General features: G+C 51.0%; 1 protein-coding gene across 3 annotated transcripts in view; it reads right to left on the bottom strand.

The window, feature by feature from the left end:
- Positions 1-27,180, bottom strand: part of HNRNPUL1 (heterogeneous nuclear ribonucleoprotein U like 1) — a 36,380-nt gene that overhangs the window by 8,874 nt on the left and 326 nt on the right. Inside the window, exons 1-10 of one of the 3 annotated variants that reach the window (XM_032390437.1) lie at positions 25,510-25,943; positions 21,641-21,763; positions 19,484-19,634; positions 17,647-17,720; positions 16,051-16,190; positions 14,039-14,138; positions 12,193-12,305; positions 7,350-7,616; positions 6,177-6,299; positions 5,951-6,079 (exon numbers count right to left, since the gene is read on the bottom strand). In XM_032390437.1, the coding sequence (XP_032246328.1) occupies positions 5,951-6,079; positions 6,177-6,299; positions 7,350-7,616; positions 12,193-12,305; positions 14,039-14,138; positions 16,051-16,190; positions 17,647-17,720; positions 19,484-19,634; positions 21,641-21,763; positions 25,510-25,804 (1,515 nt within the window). In that variant the 5' untranslated portion in view covers positions 25,805-25,943. Of the gene's footprint in view, positions 1-5,950; positions 6,080-6,176; positions 6,300-7,349; positions 7,617-12,192; positions 12,306-14,038; positions 14,139-16,050; positions 16,191-17,646; positions 17,721-19,483; positions 19,638-21,640; positions 21,764-25,509; positions 25,944-27,180 lie in introns of those variants that run through there. The other 2 variants (XM_032390436.1, XM_032390438.1) reach the window with 2 other exon arrangements.

Here is a 27,180-nt window from a genome sequence, read left to right as displayed (position 1 = left end):
AGGGACCCCAGTGCACATCTGCTGGGAGATCTGGGCGGTGGGTGCAGCTGTTCTCTAAACCAATCAGACCCCTGGTCCTGACACACACCAGGCGGGGATGTTCCTCCCTGTTCCCCGGGGAAAATGTCCCACCCTTCAAGGACAGGGAGGACCACGTATGCCGCAAGCACACATCCATGCTGTGATCTGGGCCCTGAGAATTGGCCCATGGAGAGGTCTTGGGCCACAAATGGTTAAGAGGCACATCAGATTACAGAGGAAAAGTCTCTCTCCCCACTGCTCTTCCTGGACTCACTCCTAAAAGCAAAGCAGAAGGTGGCATCTGATCATAGCAAGATAGAATTTGGCCTCCTCCGGCTAAATAATGAGGTTTTCTCCTGGCACAAAAGCCAGAGTGACTGTGGCCCTAAACCATTCTGTGGACAACCCACTCCACGGTTCTCGCCCAGAAGAAGTGATCCTATTTTGACTGCCTTGCACCCCAAGGGACAGGGATAAACACCCCCTGGAGTTTTCCAAGGGGCAGACCTGCCCTATCAAGGTGCTGACGAGGGGGCAAAGAAGAGAAGCAATGCTGTCAAGAGCGCTAGTCCCTGCAGCTTTGCAGGATGGGGGGAGACGGGGCGGAGCAGACTGGGCCCCTAATAATAGCCAGCCCCTGTCCTGGGAAGTGGCTAGACTCGGAGGGATGGCTGCTCAGACACCCTGGAACAGAGGTGCTGAGAACACACTTGGCGAGGGTTTCTGAGACGGCCTCTCCCTCCCCTTATTCCTGGGCTCGGGGAAGGGAAGAAGAGGATCCGAACCAGGCCAGCAGAAATGCAAATGCTTGGCTTCCTGGAGGAAAGGGAGTTAGCTGCTGGTGGCTGTTGCTACAGCAAACACAGTGAGGTCAGAGCCCTTAGGCCAGCCCAGCACTGCTCTGGTCACTGGGGGCTGCTGGTGGCTGTTGCTAGGAGACGAGCACAACAGCTCGGTCAGCTTTTCCAGCTGCATGGGATCCCTCTGCCCAGCTCCTGCTTCTCCCAGTCCCACCCTGAAGATGCTGGCTCTGAGAAGGTCTGGGGCTGTCTGTGTTCCCTGGCTCCCCGGCTATCCCCATCCCTAGCAATGGGGGCCAAAGGACAGGAGCTGGGGTTCTCCGGGAAGCTATGTGGGTAGTTCTGGTGTGTGGCGGTCCGGTGGAATGAGGGAGAAATACAGCCCAGGTTCTGTGAGAGTCCCACTGTCCCTTGTCCAGAGCTCAACAGGGTCAGGCTGGCAGGGAGAGAAAACCTGGCTGGACCCCACAGGAGCACATTTAAACCTGGTGACAAAAGAGCTCACTCTGGCAGAGTGAGGTAAACTCAGTGGGAGAAACCACACATGTAGCAAGAGAACTGGCTGGAGTGTCAACAGTGGAACAGGCTGAGGCTCTGGGGATGAGGAAGGTGGAGAAGAGAAACACCTCCCTCTCCAACGCCTGCCAACAAGAGGCAGTTTACTCTGGACCTCTGCTCTCAGCCCTAGGTTTCTGTCTCATGCGAAGGCATGGCACTTGTCAACAGGGATGCAAAGCAAGACTAGACCCACATGTTCTGCTGACTGAGGCGGGGCTGAGGCAGGGCTGGCAACGCTGTCACATGCAGCCCTGCTTCTGATTACTGCCTGGCCTGGCGCTGGGCTGTTAGAGCCGCAGTCTTGACTCTGGGGGTGGTTTGGGGCCCTCATACAGGGCCCTGCAGAGGCCTTCTCGAGGCCTCCAGGTCAGCTCCTGCTCCTGCCCTGTACCGTCTCGATGCTCCGTGGTGGGCCAGGGCAGGCAGCACCTCATTCCAGAGGCTTTCCACAGGTAAGAAAGGACCCCAAAGAGCAGTTGAAGCGATGTGGCCTCCTACTTCTCTGTTCCCCTTTCTCTTCAGCCTTTCACCAGCCAGGCGAAGTGAGCCATGTCCCTCTCTGATGAAAACATGACCATGGTTCACCACTGCCCTCAGGACAAAGTCTCAACTCCTTTTATCATCGTCCACGTCCTGGCCAGGCACCCCACCTCCAGAAAGCTTCCCTAATTTTCCACCAGGGCCCCCACCATTTTTGGCTGTGACTTTCTGGGAAGTCAGCAGAGGCCGGTTCTACCAGTAAACCGAATGCAAACTTCAAATAGGTTCCTTTCCCAGATGAGGCCTCAGCTTCCCCTCTGGTCCATTTTTTTTCCTGCCTTCCTCAGATGTCCCACAGCTTAACACCTCCATGATCTCAAGAGGACTCAAGTCATCACGAAATGTAGGTCCAGGCCCCTACACACCTGAGCGCTTGTGCTCAATGAGACACATCCTGGGAGAGGGGCTGGGATCCTGGCCAAAGGCAGAATCCTGGTACACACAGCCTCTTTCTCCTTCCCTCTCAAGGATGAGCATTTCTGAGGCCAACCTACACAGGAGAGCCAGGAGAGCCAAATACAGGGAGGTCTGACCACTCTGAATCAGAGAAGAAAGGGAGAAGACAGCCCTGAGCTGAGATCCCAGGACTGCAGGAACTTTGCGTGCTGTACTGTCTCTGCTTTGGGAGTTCTTTCTAGCTCAGGAGACAGCTATGCATCAACTTACCCCTTATCACTGTCAAAGCTGGTGGAGTGGAAAGTGCCAGCCATCTTGCCAGGGGTCTGCTCTGAACCTTACATCCTACCTCCAGGGTTTTCTGGAACCCACTTTTGGGGCTTAAGTCAAAATAGGTGAAACCACTGGCTTTAGACCTCTTCCCAGGCCTGACCAACCTATAGCTTGAGGCCCCAAGTCAATCCTCCAATCTGTGGTTAATCCGAGAACCCTCCTCCCCCTCCTTCAGAGTTTAGGTTATTTTGCTTCCTTGTTGGCTTGGGTCACTTGACCTGACCAGCAGGTCCTCCACCAGGAGGCCAGGAGCCCTGAAGAGCACAGCCGCACCCGGTACAGCCCTGGACCCTGTCCCTGAATAAGCCAGCAGAGGACGAGAAGGCCAACGGTGAGTCTTTACAGAGCTCAGCTGTTCTGTGCCTGGCTGAGAGGCTGGGGGCCTGACTTCCAGGGAAAGCCCACTTTGAGATGTTGAACACAGATGTTAAGATCATCTACCCCTAGGACTATAATCCTTTTCCACTGGACCACATATTTGAAATGGGTTTCACAGATGATTTAACCAGCAAACTGGGGACGGGGCGGGGGGGTGGGGCAAGGAGGCAGGGAATACTTCTTGGTATCCAAACAAGGAATCCTCAGGGTGTTAAAACACCATTGCTCTCTACTTTTCAGGACCCGGAGTCCCACTGAGGCCAAGTTGGACTACAATTTCAAAACGCCCTGACAAGAAGAATGGGGCAAAGTGAGGCTTGTTTAAAAAACAAAGTCTTTGGGATGCCTGGCTGGCTCAGTTGTTAGAGCACGCGACTCTTGATCATGGGGTTATACGTATGAGCCCCACGCTGGGTATAGAAGTTAATAATAGAATCTTTATTTTTAATTTTTTTTAAGATTTTATATTTATTGGAGAGAGAGAGAGAGAGAGCACGAGTGGAGGGGCAGAGGGAGAGGGAGAAGCAGGCGGGTCCCAGCTGAGCAGGGAGCCCGATGCGGGGCTCGATCCCAGAACCCTGGGATCATGACCTGAGCTGAAGGCAGACGCTTAATCGACTGAGCCACCCAGGCGCCCCAAGAATAAAATCTTAAAAATCTTAAAAAAAAAAAAAAAAAAAAAAAAGATAAAGAACAAAGTCTTTTAAAGGGAGAGAAGGTTGGCTGTATGTATCATGAATGGGGCTGAGCTGGGGCAGTAACCCTGGGTGGCTCTTAGACTATCCTGTGCTCAACTGTGTGTGTGTGTTTTTTTTTCCCCCCCATTAGCCCAATGAGTTATTTTTATCAAAGTTTAGTATTATGGGACCATGTCCTGTGTTTTTTACAAATGCGGGTCTTCAGGGCTCAATCCTATGATTGCATCCTTGCTCATTGGATGAAAGTACACCTTTTCAGGCCCACTTTCCAGAAAAGCAACACCCAGAGCGAATCTCACATCTCTAGCATCACATAAGGATGCCAGAAGTGTGGCACAGCCTTGGCCAACTTTTAGTTTTTGTAGCATGCTGTTTCACCAGCAAACCACAGATTTCCACTCTCAACACTTAACTGCTTGGCAAGATCCTTTAATTTGTCTATCATAAAGAACTATCACAGCTAATAGCTTTTTTTCTTTTTGTCTTTAAGGACTAATTTCTTCTTGGGGCACCTGGGTGGCTCAGTTCATTAAGCATTCAACTTATCGGCTCAGGTCATGTTCTCAGGGCTGTGAGATTAATCCCCACATCGCATTGTGCTTGGAGCTCAGAGGGGAGTCGGCTTCTCTTTCTCCCCCCCCACCCCTCCCCCAACTCGCGTGCCCCCCCTTCTGTAAGAAATTTTTTTAAAAAAATCTTTAAAAAAATTATTAAAAAAAAACCTAGTTTCCTATTATGTGCTCTTTTCAAATGTTGGCTATGAGGCCTCATTTCTTCCACTGTAAACAGCAGCTTACTGGTTTATTATGAGTAGCATGTAACTCGGGAATAGCCACATGGAAGAGATGCTTAGGGCAAGATACAGGGAAGGTGCGCAGGGGCGGGGAACCACTCTTCCCAAATCTCCACTGTCCACCAGCCTGGGAGCTCCTGCTCAATTGTTTTAAGATGCTCACTCCAGGGGCGCCTGGGTGGCTCAGTCGTTAAGCGTCTGCCTTCGGCTCAGGTCATGATTCCAGGTCCTGGGATCGAGCCCCGCATCGGGCTCCCTGCTCCATGGGAAGCCTGCTTCTCCCTCTCCCACTCCCCCTGCTTGTATTCCCTCTCTCGTTGTGTCTCTCTCTGTCAAATAAATAAATAAAATCTTTAAAAAAAAAAAAAAATAAATAAGATGCTCACTCCAATGCAAAGCCAACTTGGTTCCCTGGAGTTTCCAACCACCTTCCTGACAAGCCTGCCACCACCACCAGCTCCACCCTCATCAGGAACTCTGAACTCATGGGAACCAAGTACCCAGGGCTACATGTATGGAAGGCACCCCAGTAAGGCTGCCAGGGCGGGGGCGCTACTAAGGTTACACACTTGCACTCACAGATTTTTAAGAAAGCGCAAGTGCAAGGCTAAGGGGAGCAGAAGCTTGTTCACAGGTCCCCAAATACACGATGTGCTACTTGAGAAAGGCTTCGGGACAATGTCAAGAATGATGTCTCATAGGCAGTAAACACGAGGAACTTGTTACTCTGAGACAGGAATCCTTCCTTAACCATGTTTGGGTCACTCATCCTTTTGAGAATGCTGAAAGCCATGGACGACTTTCCTATCCTAACTCAAAACTGTCCAGTTGTTTGTTTGTTTTCAAAGGATCTGTGCCTGCATACAAAATTCTGGTTTAATTTCATACCAGCCTTCCTCTTAACTGGTAGACAACACGTGACTTAGATACGTACCCAACAGTCATAAAAACATGCTAACAGAAGCTGAAACATACCTATTTTGTAGAGCAATTAACAACAATCTCCAGCTACTATGGGCCAGACCGTGTTTCATGGGCACCATTATGATCTCTCTTTTACAGACCAAGAGACTGAGATTTTGGGGATGAAGTCAGCTGCCCACAGGCACGCAGCTAGGAAGTGGCAGAGCTCGGATTCAAGCCCAGGTTTGTCCAGCTCAGAAATCCATGTCCCTTCCAATTCACTAAATAGCTCTCACGTGATGATGTTCTTCTGGGCTGCTGAGAGCCTGAGTTATGTCTGGATCATGGCCCTAGAGCCCACCCACAGCCTGGCCTCAGAGACCTAGGCTAAGAGTCTGGGACTGTGTCATCATGTAGAGCTGACTCCCTGATGAACGCTGCAGTCTGAGCATTACGGGGAAAAAATAAAAGGACCAGGCATCTAACAGGCCCCTGCCATTTCCTGGGGCATGAGGGTCACCAGTAAGTACCTGATCTAGGATATAGTTGCGTTTCTTGCGGGCGGCGATCTGGATGAGGCGGTTGAGGCACTGGGTGGCCTGCTGGATCAGGACGTCCCAGCGGCCAGCATAGTTCCGCTGCCGGCGTAGGCCCATCACCTGCGGGCAGAGGGTGAAGGGGTGGGTGGTCCTGGCTGCAGGCAGCACTCTGGTGGACGAAGGGGGTGGATATGGAGGGACCAGGGACCATCCTTACCCGCATTTTATCCATGATGGCATTGGTACCCAGAATATTGTACTTCTTGGAGGGGTTGGAGGCTGCGTGTTTGATGGCCCACGTGGTCTTACCGGCAGCGGGCAGGCCCACCATCATCAGAATCTACAAAAATGGGACAAAGAGGGACACTGAAGCAGTAGCAGTGGGTGGCATGGTGGCCTGGCACTGCCCTCACTCGCTGGTGACCTCAAGGGTAACTCAACTTCATGGCTGCCTCTGGAAAACAGAAGCAATAACAGCATCTACCTCACAGTGTTGCTGTTGGCATTCAAAGACACGAAGGGTGTCAGACTCTAAACAGAGGGCCTCAAATGGGGCGAGCACAAAATCAAGTGCTGTTATCGTGAATATTACGTTTCTGTTCAGGATTAAGCGGCTTCTGACAGGGAAAAGCCCACAGAGGGTCATGCACTGGGAATGGTGCACATAGTGGCCACGAGAAGTGGTACAACCGCCCTGGAGTCTGAGAAGGGGACAGACTATACGCACGAGGACAAACATGGTATTTATTTAGTACATTTAGAATTTGGTAAACACTAGATACAACCTAAAGGCCCACCAAGAGGGGAACAATTTGTTTGTAAGGCCATTAAAAATGAGTTTAAAAAGAGGGTTTCATGTAATGGGATAAAGCTCACAAAATAATGTTGAGTGAAAAGAGCAGATGTCAAAATGCTTATACTTTACAATCCCAATTATGGGAAATTAATCTTCATGTTTAGTTTTTTAGAAATAAAAATAAAATCACTTATGTATCTGAAAAAATATTATTTTGAGAGCAAAGCTCACTAGTACAGCTTCTGCTGCCAAATAACCCCCAAGATCTGTTGTCATTTTTGTTCTTAGACAGTCTTGGCCTCCCTGAAGCAGCAGTGTGGAAGAAGCCACATGACAACTTCCTACAGGAACGTTCCAAGATTTAGGTCTCTCACCTCAGCCCCTCCCTCTTCAGCCCAAGCCACACCCCCTGCCCTCCCCTCTCTCTCCCAGCCCTGGGAAGCCTGGACGAAGAGGCTCCCGTGCACTGCCCCCCCCCCGCCCCAAGAGGCTATGCCCTGCTCTCACCACCCAGCTGCAGTGTCTCCCCTCTGCCTTGGCAGCAACAGGGCTCTGGGGAGGTGGCCTCCAATTCGGTCTTCCAGGCCCACTCACCTCACACTCTGCTTTGCTCTTTGGTCCAACGGTGCCCCGGATCCGCTCACTCAGGGGAAGGTGCTGGATAAAGGTGAAGCCTGGGAGGACGGAACAGTAGGGCTCCGCCCGCTGCCCGAAGTTGAACTCCACCGCACAATTCTTCACCAGGACATGAGGGTAGAGGGCCTGACCACCCAAGGCTTCCTTCTGGATTCGGAAGGCAATGCCCATCCACTTCCCATTCTTGGTGAAGGAAAGTTCCACATCATTTCCACATTCAAAGTCCTAGGAGAAAAAGCCAAAGGAAGATAATTGCCAACACTCAGCGTCAGGCATCAGGAGCCAAAGCTGGGAGGAAGCAGATGCAGGGAGTGGAAAAGACAGCCTCCCTCCCCCAGCAGATACATGAGGTGGCACCAGGAACAGCGGAGAAGGTGCGGCCAAAGCCCTCCTTGCCCCCAAACCCCAAAGCTGGGGGATGGGACACGTGTCATTTTAGGAAACTCCAAGTCTTGTGCCTAGCCTGGGACAAATGTGAAGGAAAAGGTGATTCTGTGTGTCCTCAAGCCTAGCCAGGGCAGTCTGCGAAGAGAACAGATGGAAAGAAAGCCACAGCAGGGCCTTTTGAGTCAAGTCCAGCTCTACAAATGCTTTCATTTGTTTGTTCACCACATGTTCTGCAGCTCCTGCTCTTCCTGGTGCATAGGCCTATTGGTGATCCGGGCCTGACAGGGCTCGGGGCCTGGTGGGGAATCAGACAAGGACACTACCCTCATTTGGTAAGAGCACCTACCCAGGAGCAAGATTCTCTGAGGAGGGGACCTGTAAGCCAAGTCCTGAATAATACATGGAAATGAGCCAAGTCTGCGGTGGGAGGAGACAGTCCTACAGAGAAGTGTTGTTTGTGTATAAATCCGATGGTGAGAGAACAAAGGGTCAGCCTGGCTGAAGCAGAAAAGATGAGGGAGAAGTAACTTCAGGTGCAGCGGGAGAGTCAGGCATATTTGTTCATTCAACAACCGAAGAGTTCTTACGGAGCAGCTGGAGCGTAGTGGTTAAGACTGGGAAGGCAGACTGCTTCAGCTCTGCTATTTACTAACTGTGTGACCTTGGGGTTTCATCTACAGTTTCCTTATCAAACAAGGGGGGGCCATGACAAGATTCTATGTTGCAAAGAGGACTAAGTGGGTTAGTGGGACCGATGAGTCCGAGATGCCAGGCACTGTGAGGAGACATGGTCTCTGACCTCAGCGTTGTGAGAGGCTCTCTGTCACCTCAGGAGTTTGGACTCCACGCTGATGGCAGAGCACAGCCCCTTACTTATTTCGAGCAGGGCAGTGGCCTGCTCAAAGCCATTTTAGGAAGATCACTCTGGGTGCAGGGTAAAGGTTTACATTTAAGGGAGACTCAAAACTTGGGATCAGATGGCAGCTGAAGCAAAGCACAAGGTCAGGTTCCATAAAAGTACAAGACCTGGTATTCTTTCCCTCTTGAATGGGGAGACCACCTTGGAACTTGTCCTTTAAGAAGGAGCGAGAGCCCCTTTCCCTAAATGGCTTCCTCACCACTGTCCTCAGTGCTCACAGGACACAGCTCTATACGGTCCTTATCTGTTCATCTCTAAGTGCCCACAGAGGTCAAGATCATGCACGGCAGACACACAAACATCTGCCAGAGTGAATCCTGCCCACTCCCTGCAGCAGGATCCCCGCCATATCTTCCCACCTGAGCAGGAGTGGCCCAGGTCACCTTTGCTCCACATGGAGATGAGCATCCCGGGGGTCAGTCTTCCTCATGGCCACCAGCTTCACTCAGGGAACTTACCACATTGTACAGAAACCAGCACCCTCAACTGACAAATCCACCACCCATGGGGCCATCTGTCCAAGAGGCAAGTGTGGCCCTATTACTCCTGCTAAAACACCCTGGTGCCGGTCCAGGGCCTCAAACCTCAAAGTCATCATGCCTGGTGTTACTCAGAGCCTCATCGCTCACACCTCCTCGGTCGTCCCTAAGGCTCCAAGTACAACACTCTTTACGGTCTGCTGAAATGGGTTCTACTGTTCTCGCTGCCTGGCAGGCATTGTGTCCTCTGTTTTGTGACTGTTGAGAACTCGAGCTCTAACACAAACGGGCTCCCCCTGGCTTCCCTCAGGTCATTGGTTTCCACACCTCCTCTAACCCATCACCCCAAGCCTTTTAAAAAGTTATGGCACCCTTTGAAAAAAGGAAACTGCGCATGGCATCTTAAAAAGAGAAGTAGAGGTGCCCCGGCTGAACCGTATAGTTGCTGCAGGAGTCAAGGCCTATAGTTCCACACTGGCGCACGCTCACAGAGCCTCACGCTTGGATGGGACAGAGTCTGGGGGATGCTGCCAAACACTGAGGACATGTTAAACTGCCGCAGCCTCTCTGGAGTGCAGTCCTGGTGGCAGCGATCGAAATTTAAAAATACACCTCTGACCCAGGAATTACACTTTCAGGAATAAACACTACAGGTGGCTTCCCACAAGAATGCAAAGATGGATGTGCCAATCACTTAGCCCAGCACTGCCAACTGTGCTCCAGTGGGGAAGCAGGAGACGCTACAGGACAGAGGAGATCCAAGTGTGGAAACACAAAAAGACCCCCAAGAGACTGTGGTACATGGGAAAAGGACAAGGCGTCACTGCAGCATCGACTCCCCAGCAGACAGCTTCCCGGGCCACCAACAGGAGACCGGCGAAATTAACACAGAGTAAACTGATGCCTGCATCACAATACGAGGCGGCCACCAAACACAAAGGGGAGAAACTAACCAAACGTCCACTAACGGAGAACTGATGATATGAGTATGGTAGGTACACACAACGACTGCAGACCACGTCAAAGAACAAAATCTTCTACGTAGCAACAGAAAAAATCTCTAAGATAAATAATTAAGTAAAAACCAATGTGAAGGGGCACCTGGGTGGCTCAGTCGTTAAGCATCTGCCTTCGGCTCAGGTCATGATCCCAGGGTCCTGGATTGAGCCCCGCATCGGGCTCCCCGCTCAGCGGGAAGCCTGCTTCTCCCTCTCCCACTCCCCCTGCTTGTGTTCCCTCTCTCGCTGTGTCTCTCTCTGTCAAATAAATAAAATCTTAAAACAAACAAACAATGTGAAATACTGTGCTACCTTTTGTGTAAGAGAAGAAAAATGACAATAATCTTTCTTGTATTTGGATAAAGAAATCCCGAGGACTGGGGGTTCCCGTGTGGGGAGGGCATATGTGAACAATGTGTGGACGGGGAAGGTCTCCAGGAGACTTTACACTGCATTATCTTCTGACATCTCTCTCTTGGTATCTTTGGAAACCACGTAAATTCATTAACTATTCAAAAATGTTTTTAACTGAGCTAGATCTATATTATCTGTGTGAAGGAAAGACAGCCAAGATTGTTAAATGGGGGAAAAAAAATGCAAGGTTTAGAGCAGTTTGTAGAGCATAAACGTGGTGAATTTTTGGTTAAGAAAACATGTTTTTTATTAAAAAGATAATGAGGTCACGAAAGACAAAGGAACACTGGGAAACTGTTTCACACTAAAGAGCCCTGACAAGAGAACGCAATCCGTGATCCTGGACTGGATCCTGGACCAGGAACACAATTGCTCTAAAGGAAACTGCTGGGACAACTGACAAAATTTAAATGTGGACTGTGGAGGAGATAATAGCATTATACCAATGTTAAATTCGATAACTGTACTGTGGTTAAGACAGCAGCTTTATTCTTAGGAAATGCAGGCTGAAGACTAAAAACTAAAGACATGATGTAGGCACCCTACTCTCCAGTGGACCAGATAGGAATCAGACACAGATACTCTGTGTTTGAGAAATGGTGAAAGCAAATTGGCAAATGTTAGAATCTGGGCAAGACTGAGATTTCTTAGGGCTTTTGAGTTTGAAATCACCTTCCAGTGAGAGTGAAGGGGAGAAAAAAAAAAAAGAGTACACGGGTACAAATAGGAGGGAGGGAGGAGAAGAAGACCAAGAGGAAGCACCCGGGGAAGCCACCCTGCCTGAGGTCTCGTGACACACTTTACATCTAGAGCTCCTACTGACAACGGCGTTAAGTAGTATTTACTGAGCACTTACTACACTCCAGGCATTGGTAGAAGTGTCCTGATGGACTGGCTTAATGGCCCTACACCCAACTCAGCGACTCCCATTGAGAGCAAGCTGAAATACAGGGAGGGGGGCTGCCCAGGGCTGTGAGCGGACGAGCAGGAGCTGGGTCCAGGGAGTCTGGCCCCAGAGCTGCAGCCATGGTCCCGTGTACAGCACTGTCAAGTGTCAGTCACTGTTCTCAGGGACTCAAGTTGGACCGCAGGACCGCCACCCTCTATCTTGTTCTGTTTTGCATCCATCCCCACACTTCTAGAAGACCGTGCACTGTAGGAAGCCTGGCTCAAGCAGTACGATGTGAAGGAAGGGAGAGGTTTTGGGATGCGGGGATGCCACAGCAGGCCAAGTGCCAAGAGCACTCCCTTTGTGAGCAGACAGGCTATTCCACAGCGAAGAGAAAAGAAATTCCTGGGTGTGTTTAGAAAATGTCCCTCTGGCATCTAGGACTGGAGGAAGGCTGCACACCCCTGACATCCCCAAACCTCTCCAAGGTGCCGTCTGACAGCTTCGCACGAAAGACCAAAGAGGGCAGAATGGCAGAAGCTTGCCCAAAACGAGAGCCAACACTCCCATCTGGTAAAGAGAGGCAAAGAGCTATGGCAAGAGCTGCTGGACGGGGCGGACGACGGACAGAGGTATTCTGAGAAAGAAGCCTGCAGGTCCAGCTGACAGGACCAACGTTTGGTTCTGCCAACTCCCACAGGCTGCTGGCACTCACCGCAAAGCAGCCAATCACGTCATTCTCTGCAAACTTGTCTCCATAGTTCTCAAACCGGCTGTTGGTGGACTTCTTCCCAGTGCCTCCGTAGCCATAGGAGAAAGGCTCTTCGCCTGATGGAAGAAACAGGCAATGACCGGTTAAGCCCACCATGGTCCCAACAGCCTTTATGGCTGCCACATACTTTTAAAGAAAAAAAATTAGTTTCTTTACTCGTTCCACTAATCAGATGCTTTGGGGGGGGGGGGAGGTGAGGAAGGTCCTGCTGAAAGGAAGCCCCTCATTATGCAGAATTCTAGGGGGGGCTTGGTGGGTTTAGGTATGAAGTCTGGGGATGGAAGCCGACCTGAACCACTGCACAAACAGAGGGAGAATCTGGAAAGAGAGGGAGGAGGGGAAAGAGGAGCTAGGATGAAGGCGGGCTGCATGCAGAGGCGCAACCTTCCTCGTGACACTCAACATACAGTTGAGTCTACTAATGACATCCATTTTTGGTGCCAGTGGGTTCTGGGCAGAAATCAGGCAAGGGCCTGGGTTCTGCTTCTGGAGACTGTGAGGTTTACACGCTAGGGAAGGCACTGGATTTGCTCAGGCTACAGAACTGGGGGCTGAAGCAATGGGAGGAGGAGTGAGATCCTGAGGGCCCTGCCTGACACCCAGGGTGTATGGAGATCCTTGGCCAGGAACCCAAGGAGCATCCTGCCAGAAATGTAGGCGCTGACAGGCAGGAATTCCAGGCCCAGTGCTTCTACATACCACTGCTCGCCCCGGACATCTGACCACTCTGGGCTTTGAACCTTTACCTGTATCAACTACCCACCATTTACAACCAAAAACTCAGAGAAAAATCGAGAGGACATAGGCATCTGAAATAAAAAGTGTGAATATCTATCTAAATGGAACTGTACACTCCTGACTTAACATTTCTACTTTTAAGGGTCAGTCTTAAGTGAACAGTCAGATCATTACACACAAGGATAGCTTAAGAGTTTAACTGCAAAAAATTGCAATCAACTTACATGATCCACAAAACACTTATTTGTAAGTGACGCTACTACAAAATGGAAAATTGTGCAGTGGTCAAACAGCTCTACTTATTTACAAAAATATGCCCAGCATCTATTAAGTAGGAAAAAAAAAAAACCAGGCTACAAGATAGTACCATAGTGTGACCCAGTTTGAGATATACAAAGAACAAAAGAACTGCCCAGAAGACTGTAGATAAAAATGTTAACAATGGTTATCTCGCAGGTTTGGGAGGATTTTCATTTCCCCCTCTCCGTATGGCCTGAACTGTTATAAAGAGTACACATTTTCATAATCAGAATGTTTGTATGACCAAAGCAAAAGGTCTCTGCATGGGTCATCAAAATCAGTCACCTGGGGCCGGATGTCACTTGAGGCCCGTTGAACATTCAAACCCTCTCAATGGGCAGCCCCTGACTCTCTCTGCCAACCATCCCCCTGCTCCCTGCTTCCCCTTCTACTCTGGGTTTGGCTCTGGAGAGAAAACCCCAGACAGAACTCAATGGGACTTGAGGAACTTATTTTCAGCATGGTTTGAGGACAGAAGACAACTGATCTTTTTAAAGAAAGGGATCAGCCTTCTAAAGAGAACTGTGGACCCTCTCCTAAAAGATAAAGAATCAATTTCTCATAGAAAAGTGAAGATGACTGTGGTCCTTCCAGTTGAATCCTGTACACCTGAAGACAGGCAGGAGGTGTCCCACCCTGGGCTAGCTGTGTTCCGAGTCCCATGCTGGGAAGAGAAGTTTAGGAAGCTTGAGAATCCAGGGACAGAGGCAGCTGCTCTAGTATCTGGACTGCTAGGCTGCCCTCCCCTTACCCAGCTGCGTGCTGCAGGAGTCCAGGGACCAGCCGATACGGACGACGTGCGGGTCGGGCTCTGTGGAAGGAAGGTGCTTCACGGAGATTTCCTCATTGATCTGGGGACAAAGAATAAGAGGGCTCAGAACTGATGCTCGGAGGCTTGCAGGTTACAAGGCAATACAAGAGGGCAGCACGCAGGCATTAAAAATCAGCAGTGGCTCTTGTTGCTGGGGAAAAGGTGTTGAAGCCGCTCAGAAGGGCCTGTGGCACTGAACCCAGGGACTCTGAGGGGCTCAGGAAGTACAGCGCCACAGAGACAGGCACTTCAAAATGTAGTTGTTTTTTTTAAAAAAAATTTATTTATTTTTTTGACAAAGAAAGAGAGCACAAGCAGGGGGAGCAGCAGGCAGAGGGAGAGGGAGAAGCAGGCTCCCCACTGAGCAGGAAGCCCGACGCGGGGCTTGATCCCAGGACCCTGGAATCATGACCTGAGCTGAAGGCAGATACTTAACCGACTGAGCCTCCCAGGCACCCCATAAATATAGTTATTTTTCAATTTTAACATGCTGCAAGGGAAATGGGGACTTTCATACTTAGCGTAGAGGGATAAATTGGCACCATGTCTTTGGCAGGCAATTTAGCAACCTCTATCAAAACTGCAAATGCATATGCTCTATAACCCAGCAATTCAACTTCCAGTTTACTCTACAGATGCACCCATAGGTGTACGCGTGACCACACGACACACGCACAAGGATATTCAGTGTGACACTGTTTATATTAAAAACAACTCCCCCCCCCCCCCACCAAACCATCAGTAGGGCACTGCCAAAAATAAAATTAAAAAATAAGGCACTGCCACGTTACGGCACATCCATGCCACAGAACAGATGAAGCAGCCAGAGAGCGAAGCATGGCTGAGGTACAGGGACGGAACTTGTCATCCAAGACACGGTACTAAGTACAAAAAGCAGAAAGAATGAACCGCGCCTTCTGACTGACCTTACAGGTTAGACTGCCTAACAACCCTACCTATCTGTATCAGTTGGTGGCTTCTGTAAAGTTAACCTATTCTGTTGACTTTAGGATGCACATTTCCACATTTTGATGTGTCCAAATCAGGGTAGATCTTACAACTGATGTGGTAAGAAAGCACTCTGGAAATTTAATTGACAGTGTTTCTCTGAGTGGCACACAAAACAATGTGCAACTCAAAACCGACAGACTTAGTCAATCAAAAATGATAATCCTCGGTCAGCTTGCCCCTCTAAAAAACGGGGAGCGTAGTGCCTATTTCATGATGGTACAGTGGGGATTAACGGAGATGTCCATGTAAAGAGCCCGGCACCGTTATCTAGTGCGTGCAAACAGTTCTGTAAATACTAGCGGTCATAAATAAGTTTGGATTTACAAGGGACACGCAAAAAATTGTTAACACTTGTTATTTCTGGAGAGTAGAATGGGGACTAGGAGGATCTGAGTCTAACTTCTGCTTTTTTTACCCTACACTCTTCTGTGCTATCTGAATTTTCGCTGAACACGAGATTGTGTCATTTTCCTAAACATAACCTGACACGAACCGTGGGGAGACAATGGTAGAGGACGGCCTGGTGGCTCTTTGCCCAGCTCTCCTTCTGGCCTCTCTTTAACTGGCAGGGTCCACTTCCATTCTTTCTAGCTCATTTTTCTTCCAAACAAATCCTTTTCCCAGTTCTACAAACATGTTATCCCTAGCGAGGTTGGCTGTATGATACCTGGGTCAAATCTCACTGAAGGAAAAAATTTTTAAAAATCCCACCAAGGAAAAATCAGCTTGATGAGGCACTGTATGGTTGGCTTGCTTTCCCAATAGGGCGTTTAGCAATGACATGGTTCTCTAGAGTCCACCATGCTTTTTTTGCTTGGACACACACAGTCTATGCTCAATCTCTTTTACAGTCGTGGCTCTGACCCAAGTAGCTGATGAACGGCTCATGCCAAAGGATGGACCTGCTTTCTGTTCTGAACCCCTCAGTTGCTCCCACTCACCTTCATCTCGAAGCACACACGGCCCCTTCTGACTCCATAGCTGGCACGGGCTCCTGACCACAGGTAGGCAAAGCCCTCAATTGTGAGAGGGTAGCCACTACTCCGGTCTCGGGCCACCTTGAAGTGGAGATCGCAGTTATCTGTGAGGAAAAAGCTGGGAGTTAGCTGATATTTTAAAGATCAAGAGAGGGAAAGGCACAGGCAAAGGAAAGTCCTCCAAGAGTGTTAACCAGGAGTACGCAAGCAGACACATCGTGAGGGCAGGTTCCTGAGAAACCAGCACACCAGCTAGCCGTTCTCCCACTCGGTAGCAAGGCTCCGGACTACTGCAAACTCGCCGGCACAGGAAAAGCAGCCATCACACAAAGGAACTGGGCTCTCCACCTGGCTGGGGTCCAAGGATGGCGGTCGGAGGAACCCCCAGAAATTGTACACAAATGCACTTTACGGGAAGGTACATGTGATAGGGAAAGGATCCGTATCTCATCATGTTCAAGGGACTTAGCATTTAAAGGCTAATCCCAGAGCCATACACCCTAACCATTTCCCTGTGCTAAGTCTATCGGTTTGGGAGCCAGACTCCTGCTGCCAACAGCTGCACAAACATCTGACCCAGACCCACACTCGCCACCAGACACCACTGTCCAGGTGCACCGCAGGCTCCCACCTCTTCTGTGGGCCTTGGACTCTCCTGCTGGAGCTCCGACTCTTCCCACTCTTCAAAGGGCCCGTCAGGCCTCCAAGAAAGTCTTTCCTGACCACCCCATCTTTTCTGTAAAGGCTGAGAATTGTGATCTGTACATTTGGCATTTGATCGGCCACCACTTCACTGACCACTGCCACCCTATACTTAAAAAAAGTTTAGCTTTACTCTGGGTATATGGGCTTTGAGATCCTGTGATAGAAGGGACTGTGTACGAGGTGTCTTTCTCTCTTCCAAAGTACAAAGCCACTGCTCTATAAATGTGAGCTATGCAAAAAAATCCATGAATTGCTGTTAAATTTTGGCTCTGCCGAAAAGTACAGTGTTCTCAGACACGATCTGGCTTCATTTAAAGTCAGGTTCCCAGGTTCTACCGCTGAGATCCTGTCTGAGGAGAGGCAGGACCTCTTATCACCACTACCCCTAGGGTTCAGATGCATAGTCAAGGGGAAGCCACTTATCCAGTGGAAAGAAACTGGAGGACGGAGAGCAGGGCGGGCCAGGCTAATGCCTCCGAGGACAAGGTGGCATTAGTTTCACCAGGAATGTGAGCAGTAGATGGAAACTGGGGGACTGGTCATCAAAGAGTTAAGTTTCCCCAGCTGCACTCAGGTTCCCTTCTTGGTTAGCTGACAACCCCCTGGGTGTTTGGGGTTTTCCAAATAGCCCTCGTACCCATTCTGAGGAGTGTTACTGAAAGTTCGCTGAGGTATCAGGGCAGGGTTATACCTCCCTGAAGAGAAGGTGAAAAACGACCTGCCCAGGATCCCAGGTAGAGCTGGGAGATCTTCAGCCTCTGGACCAGTACCCTCGCTCCAGAGCCCGGTTTCTCACATCCCAGTTTCCCAGTACTGACTGCAAAGTAGAATCAGATAGGCACCCCAAGGACTCACATGTGTCGATGGCAACAAGGGTGTCATCAAAGTCATCTTCATCCTCTTCAGCGGGAGGTTGAGGAGAGCGGCCCCTGTCAAGAAAAGGGGTTAAGTCCCATGAGAACAGTTGGATGAGCACAGAGGAAGGGAAATGAAGGTTCTGTTGGAATTGACAAGTGGCTTCCAGATTGCTTCCTGGATTTCAGTTTCTTCCCACAGAGCTTAGCAAAAGCACTCGGCCACCCTACACCCTTGCCATGAGAGCAATGACTGTTAACTCCTAGAGTGGGGACAGGGACTAGAGAGGGTGCCCTCTGCTCAAGAGGGCCAGCAGAATCATTTAGCTAGCCTGTTCAAAGATGACTCCTCTCACACCCCAAGATTCTAAGCCACGCCCTGTGCATGCTGAGAGCTGCCTCCATACTGGCCTCTGTTACCGATGGGAGGATGCAGTAGTCCAGCAGGGACTGGGCCAGAAAGGGGACTATGCAAGGGCTCAGATCAACCCCAGTCACCACAATCTGTCCACATCTTCCTAAGACTCTATATCCGCAAGTGTTTGAAATGACCCATTTTTTTCAGTCTCTTTCGGTCAAGTGTCCTAAATTATGAATGAGACTCATCTCCTACCAAAACACCAAAATGGGACTAATGTTAAAACACTGCTGGTTTCCACTTATAGGAATAAAGGAGAAACGTAGAAGAATGGGGCCCAACACGCAGGGTCCTGCCTGGGACACTGGACCCTTGTCCACCGTGTGCCCGGATCAAGTAGCCGAGGCCCATCTGGGAGGCTTCCCTCTGGTGAGTGCCCTTCCAGCCCTGCCAGTCCAGGGCCAGCACAGAGACCTGTACAAGGAAGGAGCGCATCACACAGGAAGTCTATCCTAGAAAGCCTTCCCTGCCAACCTCAAGTCGGAGCAAGTATTCCTCCTTTGCTCTCCACAGGCAGGCAGCTTAGGCGTCTGCTCTGCAGGGGGCACTGGGAGAAACCCCTAAGAGGTGGTTCCACGTCGTACCTTTAGTCACAGCCAAGAGACCCAGGCCCTGTCTCAGTGTCACAAGCCATGAGAGGATGGAGTCCGCCAAGTAGGAAATAAAATGTGTCAGACAACTAGTCTAGATGAGTAGAGAAGGAATGGTCATTCCTAGTTTGTGATCAGAAAACTCTTCACCCAGAAGCTGAAGGAGGGGAGGGGAGGATTGGGGCTGAGCAGAGGGGTGGAGAGGGCTTGTCAGGAGAGGAAAATGACCAGGGTAGAGAGGCCACTCCCTCCTCCAAATCTCCTGACACTCACACACATCCTGCCTACTGGCCCCACTAGGTTGTGGCGTACTTGTGTGTCTATCTCAGGCCCTACACTGGGACCAAAAGAGGGCAAAACCCACTGTCCAAATCATCCGTGTCCCCAGTGTCCAGCCCAAGGGCAAGCAGCTTGTGAAAGGAGCATGAGTGTGACGATGAATAAACGAGGAGACAGATGGAAGGGTGTGTTTGGGAGAAGAGTCAGGAAATAAATCTTTCCATCAAGGCGTATCAAGCAGCCACGAAGAACAGGACACCGCACAGGACAACAGGGCTGTGAGGCAAAGGGCTGAAAAGGCAGGCTGGCACCTCACTGCGAAAAGCAAAGCGTTTGGACTTTATCCTGAAGGTAATGAGAAGGGAGGAGCTGAGGGAAGGAGCAAAAGTTTAGCAAAGCTGAATCTGGCAGTGAGTGCAGGGAGGGCTGAGCGAGTGTGTAAGGGCAGGGAGAGCCCTGCCCCCTTCGTTAGTCCAAAGGTCCCAGCGGGCACCAGGCTACGGACACAGAAACCTACTGGGAAAGGGGGGACTATCGCCTCACACACCCACCTCCTATCTTCTCGGTGCTCGAAGTACCCCCGTCCCCGGTTTTCTTCATAAGGCCTCTTGCGACTCTGGAACTGCTGTCTGTCTGGCTTGAGTTGAGATGCTTCGGGCGGGAGGAAGCTGGCGGGTGCTTCTTGCTTCATCTCTGTCTTCACTTCTGTCAGGACAAATCCAGACGGTCAAGACACGTGGAAACTCCCTAGTTATCACTTTTCTGGTCCCTTTTACCTCAGGAGATGTTGGCAGGGTCCTGACTACAGTGATGATGGGCTGGGCACAGGCAGCTTGCTGGGTTCAACGGAAGCCTGCCAAGGGAGCCAAGAAGGCCGTACTGGAGAACAGGGCCAGGGTAAAGGGGGGCCGGAGATGGCCAGCCAGGCCCATCAGCGCTGGCAGTTGATGAGGTGACAGATGTCAGTCAAATAACTCTCAGGCTTCAGGGGGAGGAAGAGGGGACTTCAGTACTGAATAAAGGCAAGCTCTCTTAAAGGCCCACCCAAAGGTAGAATGGCTGCCTTTGGCTACTTTGCCAAAGGCCCCATGAAAGCTGGCAGCTACCTGGGCCCACACCAAGCAGGAGAGAGCCCTAGAAAATTTCTAAGATCCCTTTAAACTGAGATCCCATGATCTGACATTCTCCAATTTCTCCTCCCAGAGAATCTCTCCCAACTCAGTTCTTACAAAGCTTCTTTAGTCTGGCGGCTGGGGGGGTGGGGGGGGGGGTGTCAATTCAACAGGACATTGTGGTCCCACAGCAAACACCACCGGCTTCAATCACTCTACCACAAAGCCCAGAATCACTGCAGAAGGGGGGAGCGGGGGGTCTGCACTCAGGCCAGCCTATAGGTGTGACGGCCTTATTAAGTCACACCACAAATAGAAAGTCAGGATGGGATAACATGCTGTAAACCACAGGAAAGGCCCAGTCTCAGGCAGACCTCAAGAATCAGAACCAAGAATCTAAGAACCTAATCAAGAGCAAACTGGAACCAGAATCTATGCCTGATGCTGTGGATCACTCACATCTCCTCACTTCAGCACTCAACCCAAGACCACCTTGGATCACTCCCTAGCTCTGGCACATACAGAGAAGGCTCCTGGGCCTCCAGGGCAGGGACTGCGCTCACCCATCTGAAGAGAGCCTCCGTGGTCCCAGCACAGAGCTGCGCTCACAGGAGGCCCTGGTAAGTGTCTGTTGGTAACACACAGAAAATACTCTCCTTGGGCCAAATGATCCCACAAGTCTCACAGAGCCTGACACAAATCTGCCGTTTAACCTACATTAAAATTAAAATCCTGAGGATTTCACTTTGTGGATGAACCAAGATGGGAATTAGATACAATCAACTAGATTCACTAAGAAAAGGCACCAGGGCCACAACACAGTGAAAGGAACACAAGACTGGGAGGCAGTCCTGGCTCTGTCATTACTCAACAGTGGGACCTTGCTTTCCAAATAGTAGGACACAAATGGTTGGGAATGCTCATTAACCAATAGCAGTGGCCCAGGCACCGGTTTCCCAGGTTCTAACCCCAGCTCTGCCATCAGACAAGCCACCTCCCCAGTCTATAAAATGGGAGGCGAGAGCGGAGTTACATCTGGTGTTCCCAAACTGACACTACAGGGAACTTTGTTCTACAAAGACATACTTGGGAAACCCTGGGTTTAAATAATATGATACAGGGTTTTTTTCAGTCCAGGACTTCTCAGGGCCTTTAATGCTCCGAGTACAGTGATTCTCCCAGGGGTGGGATAGCACATGCTGCATTTTCCAGATATATTTTGGCCAAGGAACCCTTTCCTGGGAAGTCCCTAATGATATCTCCTGGAACAATATTCTTCAGAACATGGGAACAACTGGACTAGATTTAGAAGGTCCTTGCTGGATTCTACATTCTAAGATTGTAAACAAGACTCAAGTACTGGCCTCTGAGTCTAAACTCTCCAGGGTATTGGTACTAACATCTGAAAACAGATACCATGAAGACCCCCCTCTCTCAACACCTGGGAGCGGGATTAAATTCTCTCCTTCAGAAGAACCTTGCCAGAGTGACTGCCAAATGGACTGCCCAAGAGGAAGACAGGCTTTAGGCAGAGGGCACAGGCCATGTACAGATTCTGTTTCCCTCAAAAGAGATGTACAACGTGCACGTTCCCACCTGGGCGATAGGCCTGCTGCTGCTCCATTTCCAGCGGTCTCCTCTCGTAGCCAGACTCGTTCTCTTGCTTGATGACCTGGCTCTCATAGAATTGGTTTTGCCTGGTAATATTGTCCATGACATCTTAAAACAAAAGATGGCCAGTTAGAAGGGTGCTTCTTGGGACCGGAGGTGGCTTTCTGGTGCTACACGATGTCATCCCCACTGGAAACAGTCTGCCAAAGGCTAAAAGGTGGGACAACACCTTCAGATGGAAACCTATCTGGGCAGTCAGTGGCCCCAGCTGCCTGAGGACATGCCCTCTTGTCCCTCAAATGGCTGGTGATGCATCTGTGACTGGGTTGTACAGAATCCCAACAAATAAAACCAACTGAGGTACAACTGCTCTGGTTAAAGTGAGGAGACAGGAGGATTAGAGAAGGTATCCAGCTTGACCTTACCCCCAAAGTCCCGACTCCAGGGCTGGGGCAACTCTACAGACACCTGGGACTCCATGCAGCAGTTTAAAATCCACCAGTCTGGCTGTCCTCTGACATGGTGTAATGCGTAGGGAGTTGGCTTTAGGGCACAAATCAGTCCTCTGCCTGGCCCAATTCACTCCCATCTGCACAGTCAACCCTCTTTACAAAGCTGTTCCACCCCCCAATAGCTGCAAAGATAAAGGTATCCATGGGCGCCTGGGTGGCTCAGTTGGTTAAGCGCCTGCCTTCAGCTCAGGTCATGATCCCAGGGTCCTGGGATTGAGTCCCAGGCATTGGGCTCCTTGCTCAGCAGGGAGCCTGCTTTGCTTCTCCCTCTGCCTGCCGCTCCCCCTGCTTGTGCTCTCTCTCTCTAATAAATAAATAAATAAAATCTTAAAAAAAAAAAAAAGATAAAGGGTATCCAACGCAGCTGAAAGGGAAATGGGGAGATGGGGGGAGGGAGAAGGAAAGGAACTGTTAAGAAAACAGGAGTCCTAACAGTGGCCTTTAGACTCATTAGGGAATATGTCCTGAAATATTTAGAGCTAGGTGGGAAGGGTCCTGAGAAAGTGTCTTATAGAATAAGACTAAGAATAGAAGCTTATTCTTATTAGAATAATATTAACTATCCATGGAGTGCATACTACACACCAGACCCTGGGGTACAGCTAAGAGTAAGCTTGCCCCACTGAAGCCTTCAGGTTAGTGAAACAGACATACATTAAACAAATACTTAAACACAAAAAGCAAATTCTAATTGTGCTCACATCTATGAAGAAATTAAGACAGAGACCCAGAAAGTAACAGAGAAGCCTTGACTCAAAGGATACATAGGAGAGAGCTCAGTGATGAGAACAGAGGAAACATTCGTGGGGTTGGAATAACATGTGAAAGCTCAGAGGTGAGACTAAAACCAGAGTAGCAAACTCAAGAAGACCCTTGCAGCCCAAGCCAGAGAGAAGTGTGGAAACCCAAGATGAGCAGCAAGCAGGCTTTCCACCCCAGGGGCAAGCTCTGCTAGGTGCCTCTAGGGCCCTACTAGTGGCCGTGCCAGGACTGGCAGAACCACAGGGAAGGAGAGACTCTTCTGCCACTTGCTAACTGATTGGATCCTTTCTCAGAGGACAAATACATCTGGGCACAAACCAGGTGCAGCCCAAAGGGAGGAAAGTAACAGATCACATGGTTTGTTACAGCCCTGTTTACCAGAGCTTGAAGGAAGGGTTGCAGCAGGGCATGAAGGGGGCTCAGAGGATTTTGTTGCAGGGATAAAGGGGAAAAGGAAGAAATAGAGTATCTCCTTAATTGGAACACAGGGAGGGCTTTTCAAACCATTTGGTTTCTTCTAGGCTCCAAGCACAGTGCTCTTCTTCCCACAAATATTCACATCTCTCTTCTCAAGAATTTCTCCTGTGCCCACAGAGGAAGCCGCACCCGGATAAGCCATGATTCTGGAGTCCTTCTCCACTCTAAAACATCCACCTCCTAATAACAGGCAGGCCCAGTGCTAAGCTCCCTACACATGTGACCTCATTCATAACAATCCTGGGGGGCACTATTATTATCCCTGTTGTGCACACAAGGAAACCACTTGGAGGCACACTGACTTGCCCAAGTCATAGAGCCATCTTTAAAACAAAGTCCGTCTGAGTCTAACATGCCCTCTTTTGAGGCACCTCTGGCCACTGGGCCTTCCTCTTAGGCATTCCTGCCAGGGCCTCTCCTGCCCTACACATGCACACTGGGCCACTCCTCCCTTCACAGGTCTCTGCAAGGGGAAGTATTCTTCCCCACACGGGCACATGGGCCCTGGACAATCCCTAGGCTGCCCCACTGCAAATCTATACTCCAGGACATCCCTCCTTTCATGAACGAGTCAGTAAGCACCCAATGCCAACTCAATTTCTTGTCTCTTCTCTCGCCCCCTTGCTCTCCTCATTCTCTTACCCCATGGCACCCTCTTTTCAGAGAAATACCACAAACGCTGGATGCCAGAGTCTTTTCTACTTACTCCTTAACTTGTCCAATCCCCACTCCCGCTAGAAAACCACACTTTTATAACTCCAGATTTCCTCCCTTCCATACCAGGGCCTTCTCTCTTCAGACAATCATAGATCTACCCTATAACTTCTCGTTCTGAGTCATACCTTCTGGCTCTTGCAGCGGTTCCCTACTACACCCTGAGACCCCCAATCCCTGGGCACACAAGTAACTTTTTCTGGGGACCAAGGAGCCTTCTCGTGAAGGAGACACTCAGCCTCAGAAACACTTCCCTCACTCCATTCTGAGGCCCCTAGCCAAGTCAACAGATTTTCTTTCTCTTTCCATTCTATACTCTCTCCTCTCCCATATTTGCCAGCCACATATACACTCCTGTACTGGACACAAGGATCCTCTGTCCCCCAGATCCTTCATCAACTTCAAACTCCACCAATTTGCTACCTGCCCCACCCCACTCCCACCTACCTCTGTTCTTCAAACACTCCATACTGTTAATCCAAGACCATTCAGCAGTAGCCACCCGATTACCTGTCCTCAGAACCCACCCAGCTCAAGACCTCTTGGTTCGCTGCCCAGTGAAGCATCCTTCCCTCCCCTGCCTGCCTCCAGTGACCAGGGTTCCCTAAACCTCCTCTGAAGTCAACCAGAAGGTCCCCAGATTTCCCAGCACCGAATGCCCAAGTTGGCCCTGCCTCAACGTTGGCCTTCCAGCCCTGGATCTCAGAGTCCCCCAGGCCGTCCTCGGACAGAGGTGGGTCCCTCACAGTCCAAACACACAGTAGTCTCCCACATTCCCTAAATGCTCACTAGCCACATACCAGAGCACCCAGTCCATCAGATCCTCCCCCTGGCCAGACACCAGCACCTCCATGTCACTAACCCATCCCAGTACCAAATAGGAGAATTCCCTATACCCCACCCAGCAGCAAACTCCAAGATCCTCTATTCTCAAAACTCCCAGCTCTAAAAACACGGCTCCCGACGCCCAGCCCATACGCTGGGCTTGGCAGAGCCCTCAAGCCCACCCAGCTCCAAACCCTGAAATCGTCATTTCCAAGACCCTCCTCAGCCCGCGATTAGAAAACCTCTTGTTCTTCCGACACTTGGGCTCCAGAAACCACGGCTTCCGGTCTCCGAGCACTAGGCTCCGGAATCCCCTACACCCCCCGGACCTTCCTCATCTCCGAAACCCAGTGCCCCCACTCCAGTATCTCCCCTGCCCCGAATGCCAGGGTCCACCCTCCGGTCGTCCCGAGGCCCACGGCCCTAGGTCCTTTTCAGCGGCGGGTAGCGGGATCCCCCAATCCTCAGGCCATCTCCCCGACCTCAGGCGCCGGGCTCCGCGTCCCACAGCCCTTCCTCGGCCCGGACTCCGGGCTCCCCGACCCCCGCCCCGCGCGCTCTCACAATGTCCGTCCGGCCCCGAGTAGCCGCCAGGCTCCGAGTGCGGCTGCAGCCCGGACGGCGGTGGCTGCGCGGTCCCCTCCAGCTCGGAGCCCCCCTCGGTCTCGACCTCCTCGTTGTTGTGCCCGGGTCGCCCCGGTTCGTCGTCGGCCTCGAGCTCCCGCTCGTCGTCGGGCTCCTCGGCCTCCAGCGCCGCCTGCAGCCGCTCAGCAAGCTCGGCCTTGAGGCCGCGAGTGTCCAGGCCGCGGCGCTGCAGCTCTTCGCGAAGTTCGTTCACCTTCAGACGGCGCACATCCATGGCCCGGGCCCCCGGGGCGGCCCCCGAGCCCGGCCCGGCCTCCCAGGGCTCTGTCCCCCTTAAACCTTTCCTGTCAGGAGGCGAAGGGGGAAGGGGGGGGGGCCCACTCCAATGGCGGCGGCGGCTCAAAATGGCCGCCGCCGCCACCTCCCCCTCCTCCGTGGCCCCATGCGATGCAACACGGGTGCCAATTGGCCATCGCGTGAAGGCAACGGGCGCGGGCCGGGAGACTCAGCCAATCAGAGAGCAGCTTTCAAAAGAACGGCAATGAAAGGGCTCAGGAGCGGCAGGGAGGAAGCGTTGGCCTACGTCGCTGCCGCCGCCGGGGCGGAGGGCGGGAAAAGGCGGGAGGCGGAGCACGCGGTGATTGGGTAGCCCCCGCGCGCCCGCTCCCGTAGGGTCAAATGAAGAAAAAGGAGTAAAGACCTGGTCCAATCAGCGAAGGGATCTCAGAATGAAGCCCGTCCCGCCCCCCCCAAAACACTCTCGGCCTTTCCTGCGCGGTCCTTTCATCAAACTGGGGTCTCCTGTAACACATACCCTGATTGGTCTAGATCTCCCGCCCCTAGAGGAGTCCAAGCGGGTAAAACCACTAGAACCAATCAAATGGAGGGTCGGCCGACCAACTCCCCCGCCTCCTTTCACTGTTGCCTTTAAGAAACCGGAAAGATGAATTCGCGAAGGATCCGCCCCTTGCCGTTAGGGCGGTTTCAAAACAATCTGCCCACCAATCGCAATTATTGTTTTATCTCACTGAAGCTAGTACAGTGGGATCGCCTTAGGAAAAGCTAACCAGATTGGCCGTTCTTCAGCGGACGGCCTCACAGACGTCGCTGTAGAGGGAGGCCGACGAGATAAAGTAGATAAATTATCCTTAATCTGGAAGAAACTCAGTTGCCTTTATGGAAAGGAACCTTTTGACTTCAAGAGAGTACCGGAGATTTGAAGATAGAGGCTAAGCTGACAACGGGAGAAAAGTTGTAAAGGAAATCGCACCCTCTTCCCTTTGATAGTTCATCTCAAGGGGCGCCTCTTTCCACGATCCTAGCTTCGCCGCCGTCTTTCTCTATGGTTGGTATCTTACGTGGAATGGGCGCTCTGCACGCGACCATAGAGCCTTCCCCTCCGGGAAGACCTCCAGAAGTTCGCGGGTCTCTACCCCAAATCCTCTAAACCGCTGTTCAGTAGTTCTGGCTGTTTGGCGTCTGTACTGACAAGTTCAAGCACACAAGGTTCGTAGTTCAGCCTCACGCTACAAACGCAAACGCCACAGAGTTTCGCAATGTCTACCGCTGCACCACCTGTCGCCTCTTAACTCAAAAGACACAAAACTTCTGTATAAGATACGCAGTCGGGATACACAATGCAAACGCCCG

The sequence above is a fragment of the Phoca vitulina genome, unplaced genomic scaffold, assembly GCF_004348235.1.
Source record: "Phoca vitulina isolate PV1807 unplaced genomic scaffold, GSC_HSeal_1.0 scaffold58, whole genome shotgun sequence".
NCBI lineage: Eukaryota > Metazoa > Chordata > Mammalia > Carnivora > Phocidae > Phoca > Phoca vitulina.
Note: the sequence above shows the minus strand (reverse complement) of the source record. Positions and strands in the feature narration are given on the sequence as shown.